General features: G+C 45.6%; 1 protein-coding gene across 4 annotated transcripts in view; it reads right to left on the minus strand.

Annotated features, from left to right (window-relative positions):
* DOK4 (docking protein 4) overlaps positions 1-22,270 on the minus strand; it is an 82,195-nt gene that overhangs the window by 36,276 nt on the left and 23,649 nt on the right. For 2 of the 4 annotated variants that reach the window (XM_026714457.2, XM_087940448.1), the window contains exon 2: positions 17,320-17,633. In XM_026714457.2, coding sequence (XP_026570242.1) covers positions 17,320-17,385 — 66 coding nt within the window. In that variant the 5' untranslated portion in view covers positions 17,386-17,633. Of the gene's footprint in view, positions 1-17,319; positions 17,634-17,986; positions 18,276-21,316; positions 21,337-22,270 lie in introns of those variants that run through there. The other 2 variants (XM_087940450.1, XM_087940449.1) reach the window with 2 other exon arrangements.

Below are 22,270 nucleotides of genomic sequence, written 5' to 3' on the forward strand. Positions count from 1 at the left end.
AAGGGCCAGTCCAGTGACTACTACAGCTCTGGAATATGGGACCGACTTTCCCACCAACGTCAGCAAGCCACCATCAGTCAAAATCCATATTAGTGGTCCGCGGGATTTAAAACTATGAGTTTGGTGATCCCTGAGGTCCAAAAGCTTGGAGACCCCAGGACTAGATGACCTCCAAGGTCCCTTCCAGCTCTATTCTGATTGAATAGGAAGCCACCCAGTGCCCGAGGAGGCCAACATCTGCTTGCATGCAGCACTGTTTCGAGCAAATCCACTCCCCCGGCCCGGCCACCTCCGGTCCTTGGAAAGGACCCCCTTCTTAAAAGGAAACACCCTTCAACCCTCCGTCCGTCTGCAAGCCGAGCCTCCGTCAGGGACTTCAAAGGCCAGGCCAGCTGTCACTTGCCCAGTTCAGAGGAGCTTTCCCAGAAGATGCTTCCCGTGGGATCCAGCAGCAAACACAGTCCCATCCCCACGGGGGAGGTTTCCTTCCCTCTCGTTAGGAGCTAGCCACGGGGCTGGTTCAGCTTTCGGAGAGCGCTGGTTCAGCAAACAGAGCCTGGGAAAAAGCATTCCCGGCTCGGGATATTGCATCCCCGCCTGAATAAAGAGTGAGTTGGGAGGACCTGAGAGAAATTTTTGCCTTAGGTAAGCTGCCCTGGGTGGCTCCACTCTCCCCCTCAACTCCCTCGGGAGCCCTGGCTTCTCAGGAATCTCATTTCCCTTAATGAAAGGCCCAGGAGCCTGTTTTAGCAGGGGTCCCGTCCTCTGATTTGGCAGGAGGCACCCCAAAGCGGGGGGTTAATTGACCTTGATTTGGCAAACGGCGACAAGTTGGTGAAAATGAAAACAAGCGGCGCCAGTTTGGGCCATCTCCCCATCGTTGGAGTAACAGAATAACAGAGCTGGAAGGGGCCTTGGAGGTCTTCTAGTCCAACCCCCTGCTCAAGCAGGAGGCCCTATACCATCTCAAACAGATGGTTGTCCAAACCAGAGGTGGGATTCGGACAGTTCGGACCAGTTCTGGAGAACCAGTAGCGGAAATTTTGAGTGATTCGGAGAACTGGCCAATCCCACCTCTGACTGGCCCCACCCCCATCTATTTTCTGCCTCCCAAGTCTGAGCCTCCTGATTGGCTGGGTCTCCTTTGGTTGCCCTGCCCAGGAGAACGGAGCTGGAAAGCAGGTTAGTGGGGTGAGGAGGGAAGGGGGATTTTGCAGTATCCCTCCCCCGGGACACTGCTATTGTATCACCCTTGTCCTTCTTTTCATTAAACGGGACATACCCAGTTCCAGCTCCCATTCTTCCTATGTTTCAGCCTCCAGTCCCGTAATCATCTTTGTTGCTCTCTTTCCAAAGACTCAACATCATTCAATGTTTACATCATTCCAAGTGTGGTCTGACCAAGGCCTTTATAAAGCAGTACTAACAGTTCACATGATCTTGATTCTACCTCCCCCCCCCTTTTTTTTTTCTTTAAATGGAGGTCTCAGCAGAGATGACTGATGTTGTGTAGCTGACATTTGGCTTCACGAAATCTTCTTCCTGGAGCTCTCCGGTGTCTGCAACGCCTCTTTGGAAGCATCTGAGCCACCGTGCTCGGCTGTGGGCTTCCTTACTCCAGTAAACAGACCCAATCCTGCTGGATAGGCCAAAAGTATATTTCTGGCCCTAAATCATTGTCACAGCCTGTTAAATAGCCAAGACCATCCTGATAAGCTGCAACTCAATATCTTTGCCCATTGTCTTCTGTGGAATGCAGTCAAGAAACTGTAGCATATCAAGTCATTCTTGCCTTCGGAATGTATCACATCATATCAAGAACAGCTCGACTTTGAAAGTTGTGGGAGCTTCATCCCTGGAGACTTTCAAGAAGAGATTGGACTGCCATCTGTCGGAAATGGTGTAGGATTTCCTGCTTGGGTGGGGGGTTGGACTAGGTGACCTCCAAGGTCCCTTCCAACTCTGTTAAAGTCCGTTCATGGGGCTATCTAGAGCAATACGTTTAAGCCACCCAAGATTTCTTCTCCCAAGATTTCCTGGGTTCATAATTCTGACCACTAGTTGCCTGAACCACGAAAGAAGACAAATGATGTCGTGACAGGGCCACCCTTGACCATTGTCATAATGCAATGTCATCCTTGTGGCTTACAGACATTTAAAAGATACCCAACTGCAGCAATGCAGGGAGCTTTACATTAGAAGCTAGGAGAATAAAACAAAGGAAGAGATATGTCTCCAGAAAGAAAAGAGAGAGAAAAAGAAAAGAAAAGGAAAACCTTGCAGGACTAACCATCACCCTATTTCACGGGAAGAATAACCAGGCTTTCCAGAACATTATGAGAGGCATACTGACCTCTGGGAGGATACCACTGGGGACAACAGCACAGGGGTACCTATGGTTCTGGTCCTTCTTCATACAGGTACTCCTCAACTTACAGCCATCGTTTGAAATTATAACGGCATTGAAAAAAAGCGACTTGCAACTGGTCCTTGGAACATGATCGTTGCAGCATCGCCAAAGTCACGGGATCAAAATTCGGGGGCTTTGCAACCAGTTGCAGAATCATAGTGAATGATGGGTATTTATAGCCTTTCCCAGCCGGCTTCCAAGCAACAAAGTCAATGGAAGATGCCGGATATGCTTAACAACAACACAATTCACTTAACAACGGCAATGACTTTGCTTAATCACGATGGCAAAAAAATAAATAAATCATAACATCAGGCACAACTGACTTAACAATTTCCTTGTTTAGCAACAAAAATTCTGCTCCCTGTTGTGAGTGTACGTCCAGGACTACTTGCACAATTGACCTGGGTTTGCATCAAGATGTTGCGATTGTGTTTTACAACAGGCCCTGTAGAGCTTGCCCCTGTACCTCTCATTTGGGTTTATTATCATGAAGTTTGTTACTATATAGCAAGGGTCTTCAGACTTGGCAAGTTTAAGACTTGTGGACTTCAATTCCCAGAATTCCTAAGCTAACATGACTGGAAGAGGAATTCTGGGAGCTGAAGTCCACAAGTCTTAAAGCTGTCAAGTTTGGAGACCCTGCTATATAGTTTTACTCAAGAAGAATAAAATGATTTCAGGATGAAATTCTAAATTCTATGCCAACAATGTTGGATCCTTGCTTTATCTAAGAAAGCACAGGGACCATGGCGCATATTAAAAAAAATATCTCATTTTATCAGGGAAAGGGATGCCGCTTGGATGGAACACTGTAATCTTAGAAGGATGATCTGCATCCCATCTTTACTCGTGAACTGTCTATCACCATAATGGAAAGACTGATCAATATTCTAAGTTCTAAAAGGTAAAGGTTCCCCTCACACCTCCGTGCTAGTCATTTACGGCTCTAGCGGGTGGTGCTCACCTCCGTTTCAAAGCTGAAGAGCTAGCGCTGTCTGAAGATGTCTCCATGCTCATGTGGCGGCAGGACTAAACGCTGAAGGCGCGCAGAGGAACGCTCTTACCTTTTCCCCAAAGGGGTCCCTATTTTTCTACTTGCATTTTTTATGTGCTTTTGAATTGCTAGGTTGGCAGAAGCTGGGACAAGAGAGCTCACTCCATTACACAGCACTGGGGATTTGAACCACCGAACTGCCGACCTTTCTGATCGACAAGCTCAGCGTCTGAGCCACTGCGGCCCCTCTCTAAGTTCTAAAGCTGTGTTTAAAAACAGAGCTGCCTTTTCCCCCAAGGTGAAGTCTTCTCGTTTTGTTTTTGCTTTCATTTCCCTCTGGGGTTTCTTTTCTCCTGTTTTTTTTTTGTATACTCAAGCAATACTTGAGTATGCAAACTGTTTCGCTTCACTGCTGTAGAAAGTTAGCATCCACTCCTCTCTCCTAGAAGAATGATATATTTTGAAAAATATTAAAAAGGCAGAAAATTATATTTCCCTGGATGAGAAATGGAGAAACATGCTCTTAAGAGGCTGAAAGCAGCCCCCACCTTCCTTAATAACCCACAGCAGATATCAGCACTTAAGAGATTAAGAAATAGATAGCTCTATTTATAAGCAAATACCCTCACTCAAGATCCAAACCAGGACAAAGCCATTAAGCCATAATAGGAATTGCCCAACACCCTTTCAGAACACAAGCCCCTTCATTGCATCATCTCAGTTGCACCGCCACCCCAGCAAACTTCAACCAAACCTGGGAGCTCAGACAAGCTATAGAGCCAGTTATGACCCCTACATAACCCCTACAACAGCCAATGTTCTTGCATGTTCTTGCACAGGAACAGGTAGTTCAAGTACAAATCTCAGAGGAGGTATAAAAACAAACAAACCACTCTCAACTCCATGTGGCCAGCTGTCCAGAGCCACATGTGGTTCTGCTTCAACGTTAAACAGATTTACAGTGATTTACAGATTAATTAATAGAGGTGGAAGGGACCTTGTAAGTCATCTAGTCCAACCCCCCACCTAAGCAGGAGACCCTACACCAATTCTGACAAATGGCAGTCTAATCTCTTCTTGAAGGTCTCAAGTGATGATGAAGCTCCCACAACTTCTGAAGGCAACTTCTGTTCCACGGGTTGATTGTTCTCACTGTCAGAAAGTTTCTCCTTATTTTTAGTTTGAATCTCTCCTTGATCAGTTTCCATCCATTATTCCTTGTCTGGCCTTCAAGGTGCTTTAGAAAATAGCTCGACCCCTTCCTCCTCTCTGTGGCAGCCCCTCAAATACTGGAAGACTGCTATCCTGTCTCCCCTAGTCCTTCTCTTCACTAGACTAGCCAGGCCCAGTTCCTGCAACCGGTCATTGTATGTTTTAGCTTCCAGTCTCAATCAGCCTCCATGTTTCCAGTGTTCTTCTCCCAGCTTGGAACTGAACCAGATGGATATTTCTCCCAACACTGCCATCAAAACGTAGCTTGGATTTTGGAGGCTCAATCTGGTGATTTTCGTATAGCATTGCCAAAAATGCAGTGGGGGGGCAGAAGCAGGGGGCTCTCCAGGAGGAGCCCCGCTGCTGTGCCCCCAATTGTGGGATACAAAAATAAAAACAGTGGCTTGGTTTGCCCAAGGTCCCACTCTCACTCATCCTGAATTTACTCATGATTTTCTACAACTATGCAGTTCCCACCCACTCAGGTCTCCCAGCCTGTAATTTGCAAAAAAAAAAAAAAAAAGTGAGTCACCATTCAAATCTGTTGCTGGGATTCCTCCAGGCAGTGATGCAATTCAAATAATTTAACAACCGGTTCTGTGCCCTAATAATTTCTTCCAACAACCAGTTCACCAAACCGCTCAGAAAGTTAACTACCAGTTCTCTTGAACTGGCGCGAACTGGCTGAATCCCACCGCTGATTCCTCCTCAGGACAATGCAAAATACTTTTGAGAACCTGAATTCAATGTGAATTAAAAGTGAATAACCAAGCTCCCACACCTGTTACCAATTCTATGCCACAAATGAATCTGCCCTCATCATTTTATTTATTTTTACCTATCTCACTAACGCCAGCAATATTTTCCTCTGGGCATTTGCCATACCGGGAAGAAGAGGGCCACTAATTTCCTATTTTATGTTGGTTTTTGCAATCCCACTCTTTTACTGTAATCATGGGCATACCTGTACCTGAGACTGAAGTGCCTCTCAGAATCCCTTAAAATATGGAAAGAGTGGCATTAAGTATAGAGGAGGTGAAATGTTAATTGCCCCGTTCCTTCTCAACACCCTAATCTAAGCAGAATCCACGCCATAAAGATATGAAGAGGAATAAAATGCCACCAATTGTATGACTCAACCTCTACCACTGGCACATCTTGTTAATTTCTATATATGTCAGCTTTAAACTGTGTTTTATGCAAGTCTGTAAAAGAGATAAATGCTGAACTTGCTGCATTGGCTGAAAAACAGATAAAAATCTAAGGGTACCATTTTGGCCAAGGAAATCAATTCAACAAAGAATAAAGGTTGGTCCTATGCTTTGTGCTTTCCTGTTAAAAATCAATACCATTTTTTTTAAGTGCCCTTGTTCCCCACACCAAGGCACCTAACTAGGTCAGTGGGAAGGTTAAAAAGCAGTCGGTTAACAGAGACAACTGATCACAGTGGATTAGATGCAATCCTAAACAAACTCCATTTCGCACAGGATGAAGCTACCTACACCCAGTTAAGTAGGAGCATCGAAGCCCACCTTAACTGTTTCATTTGTCCACTGAGCCCTCCACCTTCTGCAAAGCATCTTGAAGGCAAGGTAAGGTGTAATGGATGGAAGCTTATCAAAGAAAGATCCAGAATTAAGGAGAAATTTCCCGACAGGGAGAACAATTCATCATTGGAACAACTCGCCTCCGGATGTTGTGGGTGCTGCATCATTGGAGGCTTTCAAGAAAAGAACGGACAACCATTTGTCCAGAATAATATAAGGTCTCCTGCTTGGACAGGGGGGTTGGACTAGAAGACCTCCAAGGTCCCATCCAATTCTGTCGTTCTATACTTCGGTAAGGTATAGAGCCGGAAGGAAAGAAGGGCCGCAAAAGATAGCCTCTCTATCATAGAACTCACTGACAAACACTGATTGACTGCTTAGTTTGAACTACTGCAGCTTGCCAAGCCAAAGGGGCTGGTAATGTTCTGACCTCAGACTTGATGGGGTGCAGAATTCTGAGAGTTGAAATCCACCTTAAAGCTGCCAAGATTGAGAAACACTGTTATAGTGGACATGTGGCACCACCATACCTTAATAAACGTACACCGTATTTCTGCAGCACAGGTCACTCTCTACTCTAACAAAATCCAAATAGCTACTGTGGGCAGCTGCATTCTAGCAACTTGGCTGACACTTTGGGCTAAATCACAATGGACTTTTCTTTGGTTTAGTTTCATGTCTTGCATCAGTCTGGAAAAAATTAGTGCCTTTCCTACCCTTTAAACTCACAAAAAACCAGGCAAAATTCCACTGTCCGCATCTCAAGAGGGATGAGGTGAACCACGGATAATGGAATTGAAGGTAACCCTGAGGGCACAGATAAACTTCCAGGTGGCCTCAACAACCCTCTAAAAGGATGCAAATGACCAGCTATCTGCAAGGAATCTAAATCCTTCCATTTCCCCACCATCATCCAGTCAGAGTTGAAGAAGCTTCTTGGATGAGAAGTGAAATGTCTTCAGAGAAAAAGACAGAAAGTCCAGTTGCCTCTTGAAAAAAGCACCTTTGGGACACAGATAAGGTTCTGGAGATTCCATGGAGCCTTGAGGGTTTCTCGCTTCTGGTTCCCATGATGGCTGAATTCAGTCCCTGTCATTTTTGTTTCTATAAACCACCAATATGACTTATGACCACAATTGAGCTCAACATTAGTTAAGAGAGTTGTTAAGTGAATGTTGCCCCATTTTATGGCTTTCTTGCCACAATTTCTTGCCACAATTTCTGACAGATGGCAGTCTTCTTGAAAGCCTCCAGTGATGAAGCTCCCACAACTTCTGAAGGCAACTTCTGTTCCATGGGTTGATTGTTCTCACTGTCAGAAAAATTCTTCCTTATTTCTAGGTTGAATCTCTCCTTGATCAGTTTCCATCCATTATTCCTTGTCTGGCCTTCAAGTGCCTTGGAGAATAGCTTGACCCCTTCCTCCTCTCTGTGGCAGCCCCTCAAATACTGGAAGACTGGTCTCCTGTCTCCCCTGGTCCTTCTCTTCCCTAAACTAGCCGAGCCCAGTTCCTGCAAGCGTTCTTCATATGTTTTAGCCTCCAGTCCCTTAATCATCTTTGCTGTTCTTCTCTGCCCTTTTCCAGATATCTGACTCATGACATCTGAGAGAAACAGATTCAAGGGAAGGTACACTTCCCCTTCATCCATTTAAGCCTTGAAATACTCTAAACATGTCCTTCCCCCAAGAAGAAATAATCAGCAAAATGCCAAACCTTTCACATTGATTCTCTCCACTCACCATAGAAGGCAGACAGTAGCAAATATTCCGATATTTTCATCCTGTGGTTTTTGCTGACAGGGTTAAACCTAGATAGACGTTTGCTGGCTTTGGAAATCGCACGTTCTTTGAAAACCACTCGGGAAGGGACAGAAGCCTCTTCTAAACTGTACTGGCATTCCCCCTGTGGTTAAAACGTTCTCCTCCTCATTATTTGTAACATCACAGATAGAGTTTTAGGAACATTGCCAAGCGTGGCCTCCCATAAATTTTGCATCCTTGTTTTAAAAGCATCAGCAAGTCATTTCCTAGGGCAACATCATTCAGTGTAACCCCTGATGCAGCTGGCTGGGAATCCTAGAGTTGTATGCCGATCTGGCTAAGGCTGCCCTTTGGAAAAATAACCACGCGCATGGAGCTTTGCGCACACTTTCCTTTTTCCATGTTGGAAAGCAAGAAAATGCACGTAAGAGGAAGCATTGCAACGAAGACAGATGGGCCTTCCTTCCTGACTGTGCAGCCGAACGCCGAGCCTCCCGAAACTGGAACACTGCCTTGGATCTGGAGAAGGACCCCTGGGGGCCTAAAGGCTGAGGGAGCAGACGTTGCATTAACAGAGGGATACGATCAAGATCAAGGGAGGTACTAATACCACTCTAGAAAACTTTAGTAAGACCACACCTAGAGTACTACTGCATCCAGTTTTGGTCACCACACTACAAAAAAGAACTTGAGACTCTAGAAAGAGTGCAGAGAAGAGCAAACAGGATGATTAGGGGACTGGAGGCTAAACCGTACAATGAATGGTTGCAGGAACTGGGCATGGCTAGTCTAGGGAAGAGAAGGACCGGGGAGATATGATGGCAGTCTTCCAATATTTGAGGGGCTGCCACAGAGAGGAAGAAGGGGTCCAGATATTTTCCAAAGTATCCAAAGGCCAGACAAGGAATAACGGATGGAAACTGATCAAGGAGACATTCAACCTGGAAATAAGGAGAAATTTTCTGACAGTGAGAACAATTGATCGATGGAACATAAGTTGCCTTCAGAGGTTGTGGGAGCTTCATCACTGGAGGCTTTCAAGAAGAGACTGGACTGCCATCTGTCAGAAATTGTGGCAAGAACATCATAAAATGGGGCAACATTCACTTAACAACTCTCTTAATAAATTTTGAGCTCAATTGTGGTCATAAGTCATATTGGTGGTTCGTAGAAACAAAAATGACAGGGACTGAATTCAACTCTTCCAACTCTGTTAATCTGTTAAAAGATGACATATACAGTAATCAAGTGACCTAGAGAACCCCAGAGTTGGAAGAGACCTCTTTGTGGTCTGAACCTTCTCCTGAATGAAGATGGTTCTCCTGCTTGGGCAGGAGGTTGGACCACTAGATGACCTACAAGGTCCCTTCCAACTCTGTTATTTTAATCTAAAGCTAGAGCCACAGAGGATCGCGTGTTTTGACAAAAGCGCCCTAGGCTGTGCTTCAGTGGATGTGTCCAAAGAGAGAACTTGAGCGAGGCTGTAATGGAAACTTGCTTGCTGGATGCAGATTGGGGAGCAGGTGGATCAACCTACCTGCAGCAATTGGTTTAATTCAGGTGCACACAGAGGATGTCTCTCCAAAGCAGTCTCTCTCGAGTCACCCAATTATCTCTGCCATCACCAGAGAACAGAGGCACCAAGCTAACCTCCACAACTATTGCCTCATTTCTGATTTCCCACACCAAACAACGGTGTGGACGAGGACACACATACACAAGGCCCACTCTTGCTCTGCAGATAACAGATAATCAGACTTGGAAGTGTCTTTGTAGGTCATCTAGTCCACCCTGCCCAAGCAGGAGGCCCTACACCATTTCTGCAGATGGGAGTCCAATATCTTCTTGAAAGTCTCAAATGATGAAGCTCCCACAACTTCCGAAGGCAATTTCTGTTCTTTCAGTTGATTGCTCTCCCTGTCAGAAAATTCCTCCTCATTTCCAGGTTGAATCTCTCCTTGTTCAGTTTCCATCCATTGTTCCTTGTCTGGCATTCAGGCGCCTTGGAAAATAGCTTGGCTTCTTCTTCCTCTCTGGGGCAGCCTCTCAAATACTGGAAGACTGCTCTCCTGTCTCCCCTAGTCCTTCTCTTCACAAAACCAGCCATGCCCAGTTCCTGCAACCGTTCATCGTAGGTTTTAGCCTCCAGTCCCCTAATCATCCTGCTTGCTCTTCTCTGCACTTTTTCTAGAGTCTCAACCTGTTTTTTATAATGTGGTGACCAAAACTGGATGCAGTACTCGAGGTGTGGTCTTACTAAGGCTTTATAGAGTGCTATTAGTACTTCCCTTGATCTTGACTGTATCCCTCTGTTAATTCAACTTAGGATTGCATTGGCTTTTTTGGCTGCTGCTGCACACTGCTGGCTCATATTTAGCTGGTTGTCCACTAAGACTCCAAGATTCCTCTCACAGTAACTAGTATTTCACAAAACATGTAGTTTGTCTCCTACCTGGTAGATAGCACATTGTTTTTATGATTAGTGAAAACATCAAGTTTTCAGCTCCGTGATTGCTTTAAAACCACCTTAGCTAGTAGCCAATAACTGTAAGGTAGTCCTTATATGACTGGTGCCTTAGAGGTTCTCCAAAGTTACTATGGACCCCCTCCTACAAAGGTACTTATGATCGTGCCCCTAGTCACATGACTGCATTTTGGACATTTGGCAACCAGCTCGCATTTACCGTTATTTGCAGTGTCTTGCAGTCATGTGACTATCATTTATATTTTGGTGGAAATATTGCCGTTACTTCCAGTTTCTGACAAAAACTGCTCAGAGCAGCCAATGGGTTCACTTAACAGCCAAAAACAAAAACAAAACAAGATTTTTAAAACCTGATCAGTCATGTGATGTCCTGCTTTATGGCTGTCATGACTTGCATTCTCAGTTACGGTCATAAATCATCAACTAGGAGTGATCTTGTGGCAGTGAATTCCCCGTCTCCTGTCTGAAGACGCTGTTCCTCTCCTTTGCAGTTAATTTTCTCCCACTGGTCAGTTTTATTGGATTATGAGTCAGTTTCATTAAAGCATCAGAGGAAAATTATGTACCCACTAGCTCTATAGCCATGCTTCGCTACAAAATTATGTGGTCGGACTTAGTTTTGGGGGAGGAAAATAAGGGGGAAATTCTTCCTCTGCCTACCAGCATCCATCGATATTCATCGAGCTAGCATCCTGTCAGTATGTGAGAGAGTTGAGGGCTGTTTGGAAAGTGAAACAGTATTTGCTGTGTGAGCAAGGAGACAGCAAGGAGCCTGGGCGTGGCTTAGCTCAACTGTTCTGTATTAAAGCTGGTTGCTGCTGCAAAACTGAAACTGAAACTCCTCTCCTCTGCTCTTGTGTTTTGCATTTGGAACAGATTTATTTCCAGGTGGGGAGGGGAAGTAGAACTCCTTAGCATCAAAGCATGTTAATAATAATATACGTACAAAATACTAATGCTCTGATGGTCATTTCGAAAAATCCTTTCTTAGTGAGCACCTAGAAGCCAAGAGGAATATATGAGCCAAATTTCAAGCTTGTAGGCTTTCAGGTTCTAGAGATTTGGTGATGATGCGTGAGGGGTATTTCGCTTTTATATATATAGATAGAGTCCTTGGCTTTGTTTGAAGGAAGTAGTCTGGTCCCGAAAATCTCTTCCAACCACTCAAATGATTGACTCAATTCAGGATAATGAAAGCAATATCCTGAATTTGATAAGATGTGGGTTGGGGAGAGGCTTAAGGGAAAAGAACAGGCATAGTTGCAGGTGGAGTCAAGAGAGGAATCAGCCTAAAATCATCACATGTTCACAAATGCTCCAAGTCCAGTCCCCCTCTTGAATGCCATTAATTCTAATCTAGTGCCAATTTAGTGGGGACCACCAGTTGACTAGATTCTTGTATAGGCAGGAGTAATAAATTAGCTTGACTCGAACTGATTTTTTTGCGCCTGACAATGATGCGTATAACCAAAATTTCTGAAAATGGGATCTTTACACTGGTTCGAGGCCACTTTGCATTGTATTTTCATCCTCCCCACCCCATATGCACACACCAGATGTAAGACAATCTCTTCTCCATCAATTGTCTTCCAGCCCATGGCCACAAGCAGAAACACGAATGCAGGAACTAGCAGATTGTGAAAGCAGCTGGTGGCAATTTTTGCAACCACAGCAACACACTCTGACAACGGGAGAAATTGTTGCTGACTTCACGTGGGACCGAGCGCTTCCAGCCGGACTGCTGTCTGATCGACTGGTTGCCTGCAGAATCTAAGCAGTCTCTGGCCTCAGCAAGGAGACCATGGAAGAGCCGTGGAGGCACTATGATTAGAATGCAGTTATTACAAGCTAACTTACTGCTCACTCCAGGAGTTCAATTCTGAGTGGCTCCAGGTTGATTCAGTCTTCCATCCTTCCGAGGTTGGTAAAATGAGGACCCGGATTGTTGGGGGTGATAGGCTGACTCTATAAACCACTTAGAGAGGGCGGTAAAGCACTGTGAAGTAGTATATAAGTATAAGTGTGATTGCTGTTAAGGTGTATGGCTTTACTTCAACAATGGCTTACTGTAGTGTTACTCAACCTTGAGAACTTTAAGATTAACCTTAAGAAGAAAGGCAAAAACATACAATGAACGGTTGCAGGAACTGGACATGGCTAGTCTCGTGAAAAGAAGGACCAGGGGAGACATGATAGCAGTGTTCCAATCTTTGAGGGGCTGCCACAGGGAGGAAGGGGTCAAGTTATTTTCTAAACATCTGTGGGCCAGACAAGGAATAATGGATGGAAACTGATCAAGGAGAGATTTAACCTGGAAACAAGGAGACATTTTCTGACAGTGAGAAGAATTAACCCATGGAACAGAAGTTGCCTTCAGAAGTTGTGGGAGCTTCATCATCACTGGAGGCTTTCAAGAAGAGACTGGGCTGCCATCTGTCAGAAATGCTTGGGCCGGGGGTTGGACTGGATGACCTACAAGATCTCTTTCAACTTTGTTAATCTGTTAATGTTTGGGCTTCAATTCAAAAGCTCTGTTGGCTGGAGAATTCTAGGAGTTGAAGTCCACACATCCTAAAGTTCTCAAGATGGAGAAACGTTGGCTGATGGAGAAGATTTCTTGTGGCCTCAGCAATAAAGGGGGGTCCATTCCTTCTCTTCTTTTCAGTATTGCTTTCTCCCCAGGCCACATTTTGCCATTCCTTGGTCCTTGAGGATGGTAATAGCACAGTTCACACATCAGTTCTCAACCTAGGTTGCCCAAGTTAAAAAAAAAGGATATACTACAAAGTATCTATAATCTACCAGAATGAGAAAGTACAGGTGATCCTCCACTTGCACCAATTCATTTAGTGACCATTCAAAGTTACAACAGCACTGAAAAAAGTGACTTATGACCGTTTTTCCACACTCTTAAGGGCTGGCCTGTTCCAAGTTGACTTCAATGTACAGTTCAAGATGTGGATTATCCTCTTTGAAACCCTAACATGTCTCTGAACCTGGTTGTCTTCAGGGCCAACTTCTCCAAGTAGACTCTACACATTTGATAAAATCTAGCATGGCACCTTTGGATCCCAATTTTAAGCAACATAAGGGTGGTCTATTTCCATCGTTCAGATTAACACTCTGAAGAGGTGCTTTGTCTCTGTGAAAAAGCCTTTTAAAGGATGTTGTTGGCATCTTGTGGTTTTTTTTAAACTGACATTCCTCTTTGGGGTAGTCTGCAATCAGTGATTGTTTGAGATAAGATAACCTTTATTGTCACCTTTTTGTCTGTGAACACAGCGAGCACATGTTAAAAAATGAAATTCTAATGCCTGCTCTCAAAAGACAACACACACATACATACATATATACATGCATGCATGCATACATACATGTATATGTATATACCCATACTCATACATGTACATTCATATACATATGCTACACACACACACACACAAACACACACACACGCATACACACTTATACAATTCAGCTTAATTTAATTTTTCTGGTTTACCGTACGCCGCTTAGAATCATCCATGATGGAAGTGGCCTATGAGCCTAAATAAATATACCGGTATATATTTGCACTTGAACTAATCAGAAACCAGATTAAAGGATCTTTCATTCATGATGTCAACTTGTAAAACCCTGACCTATGACACATATCTGATCCGAATTTTCCAATGATAAAATGCATGTATCAAACACCATGCCTCAGATGAAAGTGATCCCCACAATTCCTACATACATTATATACAAAAAGGCATTTAACCACCATCACAACAACAGCAAAAAAAAAAAATGTTCACAAAGGCAAGCTTTGATGCCTACAAACATCCACTCAAATTTCTGCCCAAATGACTCGATTTGATGGCACTGGGTGTGAGTTGGGCAGCCGTATGCATTTGCTGAATGAATGAACGAACAAATGAACCGCTGTAGAAAATCCACAATTTTGTGTTTGAAATTTTGCAGAGAGGGAAAGAGCCAGATCTATCCATCTTCCCACAATAGGAGACAAACCGTAGGAAATGACCTGCTGAGCCCGAGGGAGGCTTCAAACGTGTCATCAGTCTCGAGTCCCTTCAAACCCACAAAAGTGCATTGACTCTGATCTCCCACCAATTTGCTTGGGCCTGTTGGGATTTCAGATTCTCGTAGAGACCTTAAAGTTGCAATAAATCTTTATACCCATTTGGAACAGCCTGAATCTCCCGATTTCCCCAGTGCCAGATACCAAATTTAAGATCACATCCTGGTAGCAATCACTGATTGCTATTATGGGTAACAAGGGTCCATCTGTATGGTCCTCACCAGGGTACCTGGGGATTATTGGCATGGTCCTCGACACTCACCAAGCTCTCTGACTTATGTAACTTATGTAATTTGATTGTTCCAATTCTTTCAATTAAAATGAGCGCTCCTAAGCTTCATGAATATCCATCTTGTCTCTAAACTCCTCACAGACCTTGGAGGCATTCTTAGAAAGTAAAAAAAATATAATTTTGGTTGTCTTCAGGGAAATGGGAGGTTTGGGGTTTGGTCACACTCACCGAAACAGCCATTTTGTGAGAGAGCTCACAGGATACTCTCAGAATCCCAAATTGGCTCCAAAGAGTTGTGGAACCTCTGACCAATTCCTTAGTGATTCTGGTGACACCCCAAGAGTTCAGTATCTTGAGAGATACGGCATCATCTATGCAGGAAACATTTTGACCAACGTGTGGCCTTAGGTGGAAGCAGCTTTGGTTGCCACCTACCTTGCGATGATGGCAACCTTCATCTACCTTGAGAAGATGGCAACCTTCCTGTCTTCCTAATCAAAGAGACCCCGAGCATATTGACATCTCCCTGAAGAACAGATCTCCATGGCTTTCAACCATCCACAAAAGAGGTAACAACCAGGGGAACAACTGAGACCGTCACCTGGGCCTCACAAGATGCTGCCCATCTTGCTATCCAAAGATGACCATCCACCAACAACAACCAATCTTACTTCCCTCTAACTGGGAAAGAAGATACTTTTCAAACAGTCAAAATGACCTGCATCCACCCCATACTTCAAAGCCTCTAGGTACAAATCCCAATTTATTTAATTTATATTTCTTAATACAGATCAGGAACAGGGACGTCTTGCAGCAGAGAGGTTAAGATGGGAAGAGAAGCTGTGGCCATCCACACGGCCTTCTGTGGCTTTGAGGTTTCCTGCAACCAACAAAAACATATGGCCCTTCATTCTGGATCCTTTCATCAAAACCAGAAACTTAAGTCAACTTTCCCCAAACTGGTTCCCTCCAACTGCTTGGGACTACATTTCCCAGAATTCCTTTGACCGTGCCAACTGGAACTTCTCGGACCTACGATCCCAAGCATTGTAAGGAATCAGGTGGAAGAGTAGCTGGTTTGCTAAGGATCGTTAATGCAACAGATGGGAATCCGGCAGGATTTGGAGTCAGTGCTGAAGGATCCTTTCGAAAGCACCCAAGCAAGGACAGAAAAAGAGAAGTTCCCATGATGCTAATTGACCCAACTATTTGTTGCCCAATCCGTCTGCACCCCCCCAGGTTTTTGGCATCCTTTACAAAGGTGGTTTATCGGTTCTGTTATCTTTTTGAAACCTCGAACCATTTTGAATACTGGGGACAGATTGAAGGCGGTATGAAATATTTATTGCAAAGGGGAAAAAAAATGTGGATTGCTTTTTTTTTTTTTTCACGGCGGAGAAAATAACGGTTAAGAACGGACTCGGTTAAGAATGAGAAAGGGAGGTGTTGGCTTCCACTAAAGATGTTGCTGGATGCCAGGGGCAGCTAAGGGGCTCCCAAGTCCGGGTCTAGAGTCATTTAGCAAGAACCCAGATGGGGAAGCAATCTTGCTGGGCTTTGGACCGGCATCCCGAAGGATTTGCCCAGAGGCAGCTGCTGTAAGAGGACAGCTGGTGTTATTAGTCAATGGTGGCCACCAACCCAAAGGAACACCTTTTCTGGTTTTATTGAAAGGCAACATCTGTAACTCAAGAATGCCGCTCCCTTCAGAGAAGGGAGAGCAGCCGCTCTGTTTCTATTTAAATCTTTTGCATTTCTGCACAAACCTCGCTCCACCCTTTTCAAAAGCACAGGAAAGCAGTTTAGAACCGGAGAGCCCCCCCCCCCCCGCAAAGGCATTTCTTTTATCAAAAATATCTGGGGGGGGAGGGGGACAGACACCCCTCCCCCAGCCAGAGATAATAAAATAATTAGCCTGCTACCAATTTCCTCTGAGCCACACAATCGAAAAGATTTGCTTACACTGGCATCAGCTGTTCCGGTCAAGCATTTTTTGGCATCCCGGGGGGAGGGGTGTGGGGGGGGAGGAAAGCAATTGCTACAACGCCAGGCCATTCAAAACCCTTCCCTAGAGCCCAAGTGGATTTATTCAGGCTTGGCAAAATACACACAGACACACACACAGAGGGACAGACAGATACAACCACACGCCGAGAGATCCTCCATTAAAAAGCGTTACAAAAGAAAAAAGAAAAGAAAAACGGAGCTGTGCCAATCAGCCGTCTGCATCTCTCCCCCACGGAGATGCTAGCGTGCCTGAGATGCTCAGCCTTTTATGCAGCAATGCCAGGAGGGATTTCCCACCCCCACCCCAATTCCAGCCACCTCCCCCCCCACCCCAACATCTGGCAGACTGGGCGGCGGGGAGGGGGAGGAGATGAGGGTCTGTCTAAGAAGGAGGCTCTGAGAATCAAAGGCTGCTCCCAGCCCCCTTCCCCCGTGTAAATTCTTCTGCACAAAAGCAGTGGCTCCCTCTCTCTCCCCCTCCCTCCCTCCCCTTGCCCTTCGCCCCTGCCAGCAACTCCCCCGAGACCCCCTCCGACCTGCCCATGGAGAGAGAGAGAAAAACCCTGCCAGACCGACTGCCACTTACCCCAAGTTTCCTGCTCTTCATCTTCACATAGCCTTGCTTGACGATGTCACTGAAATTGGTAGCCATGGCTCAGCCGCCCGAAGCTGCCAAGGGTTCGCCTCTTCCACGCCTCTTTTTTTCTCTCTCTCTCTCTCTCTCTCTCTCCCTCCCCAGAGCTGGCTTCCTCTAGGGCAGCGTCTAGGGCAGCGCCAACCTCCTCGCCCTGCCCTCCGCTTCGCCGCTGTTCACCTGTTCTCAGACTGGGGCTGCCGTGCCACCTTGCCTGCCCTCCGGCATTGTTCTAGTCAGAAGCGGCTTTTTTTTCTGCCTGGGCGCTGAAATATAGAAATGACAGATAGATTAGAGAGGGTGACATCTCTCTCGTGCTCGTCTGGGTGCCCCCCCCCACACACACACAACCTCCACCCCTCCCCTCCCTCCTCTTCCATCCCTCCCCCCCCCCGCTCCCCTCCCGACTCAACCATTCAGGAGAATCATAGGCGGCGGGTATATGAGTGTGGAGGAATGGAACAGTCTAGCATTTAACTCAGCGGGCGCTTCAGCTCTGTAATTCATAAGAGAGAAGCTCCCACGGCTAAATCCAAGAACAAAAGAGAAGACGGAAGGGTGTCGTTGTTGGTTTTTTTTTTGCTTTTTTTAAAGAAGAGAAAAAGACTTGCACACCTACCATTCAAGCCAGCCTCTAAAGTTGCCTTCCTTATTCTACCTGACCAGAATAACTTAGAAGGACCTTCTCAATTCTTCTCCTTGCTCTGCCACAACGCAAAGCAGGAATTCGGGAGCCTCTGAAGACACCGGTTCCAAGGAGCAAAGCTTTAAAAGACTTTGTGGAATTTTCTCCCCCGTGGCTTCTCCCAGCTCCTCGCTCTCTCTCTCCTCGCACCACCTCAGAGAAGCCCAAAATGTTTGTGCATCCCAGTTAGGCACTTGCCGATAAGAAGTGGGAATCTCGGCTCCTCAGTGAACGCAGGAGAACTTACATGCCTACTAATTTGACTTGGGTGGTTAATTAAACCCCAAGAGCTGGCATGCGCAGGAGCCTACACGTACCACAAGTTTCTTCATGTTGACATCCCTGCCTAATTACCTGGTTCAGCCATTCCAGTATGATTATCCTGGACTTTTTTTTTTTTAATTGCAATCGGTGCAAATAAAGAGAATGCAGACAGGTCAAATGTGAAAAGACAATTTTTTGCTGCTGAATGCAGTAAAAGTACTGCAGGGGAGGGAATATGTTTCCCTGCCCCTACCCGACATATTGGTATATGGAACAAATGAAAGCATGCGTCTTTTTACTGTGCCTGTCCTGAGTTTAGTTTAGTTTACTTTATTGTCATCGCATCTCGTACAACGAAATCAAACACCCATCTTCAGCGCACGTCATGACTGTGAAAATAAACACAAATACACTTCCTTCACATTTTATACATTAAATTGAAAACCGCTGACATTGCATCCATATTGCACTATATACAGTAGAATTCAACAGAGCTACTGTCCTGGGATAGAAGCTGTTTTTCAGCCTATTTGTCCTTGTTTTTATTATCCTGTACTGTCTGCCAGATGGTCATAGTTTGAAAAAAGGGTTCCCAGGATGAGATGGATCTTTGAGGATGTTTTGAACTTTCTTAAGGCAGCGGGAGCTCTAAAGCTCTTCCAAAGAGGGGAGAGGGCAACCCATGATCCTCTGGGCAAAGGCATTAACCCTCTGGAGTGCTATCCTATCTGCCACTGTGCAATTGGCAAACCATACAGAGGTGCAGTATGTTACAATGGTCTCTATGGTGCAGCGGGAGAAGGTCACCAGCAGTTTTTCATTCCGTTGTTGTTTCCTGAGAAGTCTCAGGTAGAATAATCTCTGCTGGGCCCTTTTGACCAGGGCTGCAATGTGCCCCCCCCCCCCAGATCAGGTCCTCTTTTAGGGTAACACCCAGAAACTTAAAACCGGCCACTTGCTCCCCTCGGTCTCCACTGATAAGCAAGGGCTGGAGGTCTGATCTGTTCCTTCTATATCGTCCACTATCAGCTGCTTGGTCTTATTGGTGTTGAGGACCAAGTTATTGTCTCCACACCACAAAAGCAACCATCGGTCCACCTCATCTCGGTAGGCATACTCATCCCACCTGGAGATGAGTCCCACCATTGTTGTATCATCTGCAAATTTAGCAATAGTATTATTACTAATAGTATTACTGGGAATGCAGTCATGCACATAAAGAGTATAGAGGAAGCGGAAGCTTACAGGGTGCTGGATGCCCAGTTAGGTCTATTTTTGCCACATCTAGAGGGACTCACTCGTGCTGCTCAACCTGCTCCACCTGTGTGCACATGCGCAGCATTTGAAAATCCTCTTCTTTCCTGCTTTTTCAACCTTAGCTGTGCCGCGCAAAGCAGCTGAGGTTGAAAAAGCAGGAAAAAAAGGACAGCCAAGAGCCCGGGCAGGCAGATGGGCCAAACAAATGACCCAAAGGTCGTTGCTTCGGTATCTGCTGCTCCTCAGAGCTACCGGTTCTATAGAACCGGTCTGAACTGGTAGCATCTCACCCCTGAAGGTGGGTCATTCCTGCTGGCCAAAATATCTTCCCACCGTATCTCTGACCGGGCAATGGAGGGCCTGGGCAGGGTTGCAATGCCAGCCTCCCCACTGTCTCACAATCTGTAATTTAGATTAGATTAGATTAGATTAGATTCAGCTTTATTGTCATTGCCATGGATACAGGCAACGAAATGCAGTTAGCATCCAACCAGAAGTGCATAACAACAATAAAATATAAATATATGTATGCAAATATGCAAGGCATCTATGAATATGCCAATACAACAAAATGTATGTACACGAGCACACAAAGATAAGTGTGACTGCACATACGTGAACATATACAAGCGTACAAAATGTTTATGGACACATTGAATATAAATACAAATGCACAGAAAATACACCATATGTTATCAAGGGAAGCATCAGCATAGGTGCGGGGACAAACGAACTGAGGAGTTCACCAAGGGAACCGCTGCAATTTCCCAAACTCCAGCGGCGACTGCCTTTTTATCCACAACCGTTTCCTGGCTCCTGTTATCTTCTCTCTCTCTTTTTGCTACCAAAAATAATCTCCAGCTGTACAGGTAGTCCTCAACGTACGACTACAATCGAACCCAAAATTTACGTCGCTAAGTGAGACACGTATTAAGAGAGTTTTGCCCCATGTTACAACCTTTCCTGCCACAATTGTTTATTTTATTTTTATTTATTTATTGGGCTTGTCAATTGCTTACAAGATAATAGGTATAAGTAAAAACATAGTTATGAATACATGGATACATATAAGAAAAAATAATTATTAAAAAGAAAATTGTTCAGCGAATCACTGCAGTGCTTCATTGAGTGGCACCGTTGTTAAGTGAATCCAGCCTCTCCCCTCAACTTTCCTTGGCAGAAGGTCGCAAAAGGGGATCGCATGATCCCGAGATCCTGCAACCGTCATAAATGATTTTCTATTAAATACATTTCTTGGCGTTTCATAAACATTGCGTTGTCTGGGTATGTAGTTTGCTTAACAATACAAATTTGCATTCTTAATCTCCACCACCTCTTTTTCCAAACCATTGGTAAAATAAATGCCATGTTTGATAATATTCTACCTCTTCTTTCAGTTTAATTTTCAAGGTCAATCTATCCATTTCCGCACAATCTAATCTCTTTCCTGACCAGGGTTGGGCTTCAAAAATTTCTGCAAAGAGTTCTCTGCCTGGATGCTGGGTGGGCGTGGCTGGAGTGGGCGTGGCCTAGTCGGCCTCCTGCACCATGGTGGGAGGGGGGACGTTTTGGCTCTTCCCGGGCTCCGGAGGCTTTCCTCAAGCCTCTGGGAAGCCGAAAATGGCCTCTGTGGGCGCCGGAGACTCCCTGGAGGCCAGAAACAGGCCCATTTCTGGCCTTCCCGAACTTCTGGGAGGCCCATTTTTTGCCCTTCCTGAGTCTCTGCTCGCACCCTGCACTGACCTGCATCCAAAACGGGCATGTGGAGATTCCTGGGAGGGGACGGGTAGGTGGGCCAGCCAGGAGTGGGATTTGGGGGTTCTTTGAACTGCACAGAATCTTAAATAGGGGCTCTCCTGAACCCCCGCGGACCCCCAGCAGCCCCCTCCTCTTCCTGACTATCTCTTCATCTCGCGGGATATCTTCATTTTTCCAGTATTGTGCACAAATACCTGTACTGACTTTTCAGGGAGGGCGGGGGGACCGCCGAGCTGGGTGGCAATGCCAGCCCCCCCACTGTTCCACAATCCATAATTTAGAATTTAGAACAGAATGAGCTGGAAGGGACCTTGGAGGTCTTCTAGTCCAGCCCGCTGTTCCTATTTCCCAAACTCCAACAGGGACTGCCTTTTTCTTTTTTAGTCACAACCGTTTCCTGGCTCCTGTTATCTCCTTTTTTTTTTTTTTTTCCCTGCTCCTAAAAATAAACCCCAGTTGTAAGTTTGACATGAAAGGAAGAAAGGACGATTCCGGCTTGGCCCCGCCTGGGTTGCAGCTGAATCGGCAGCTAAGCCTGACATGAGGAGCTGCCCCTGGGGAGGGGGAGGGCAGGAAGCACCCGCCACCTCCCTTCCCCACCTTGCTGTGTCTGCACCCCCTCCGAGCGCCACGCTAACCCACTGATGTCAGCGAAAGCATTGCAAAAAGGAAGCCCTTGCGCAAGGCATCCCATAATAGCTGCTTTGCATTGTTAAGCTCTGGGATGTTTGTCTGAATGTTACTGCTGACTCTGGACCGGCCTCATCCTGAAGGCTGACTCGTGGGCAGATTAAATGTGTTCCTCCCACCACTGGCCTCATGCTCTTTGCATCACAGCGCTCTCCCTTCCTTCCAAGCCGTTGAGACCACTTTTTCTTTCTATAATTTAGAATAGAATGAGCTGGAAGGGACCTCGGAGGTCTTCTAGTCCAGCCATCC

Source organism: Pseudonaja textilis, chromosome 11 (genome assembly GCF_049901715.1).
Source record: "Pseudonaja textilis isolate UNSWEBS1 chromosome 11, rPseTex1.2, whole genome shotgun sequence".
NCBI classification, from domain to species: domain Eukaryota; kingdom Metazoa; phylum Chordata; class Lepidosauria; order Squamata; family Elapidae; genus Pseudonaja; species Pseudonaja textilis.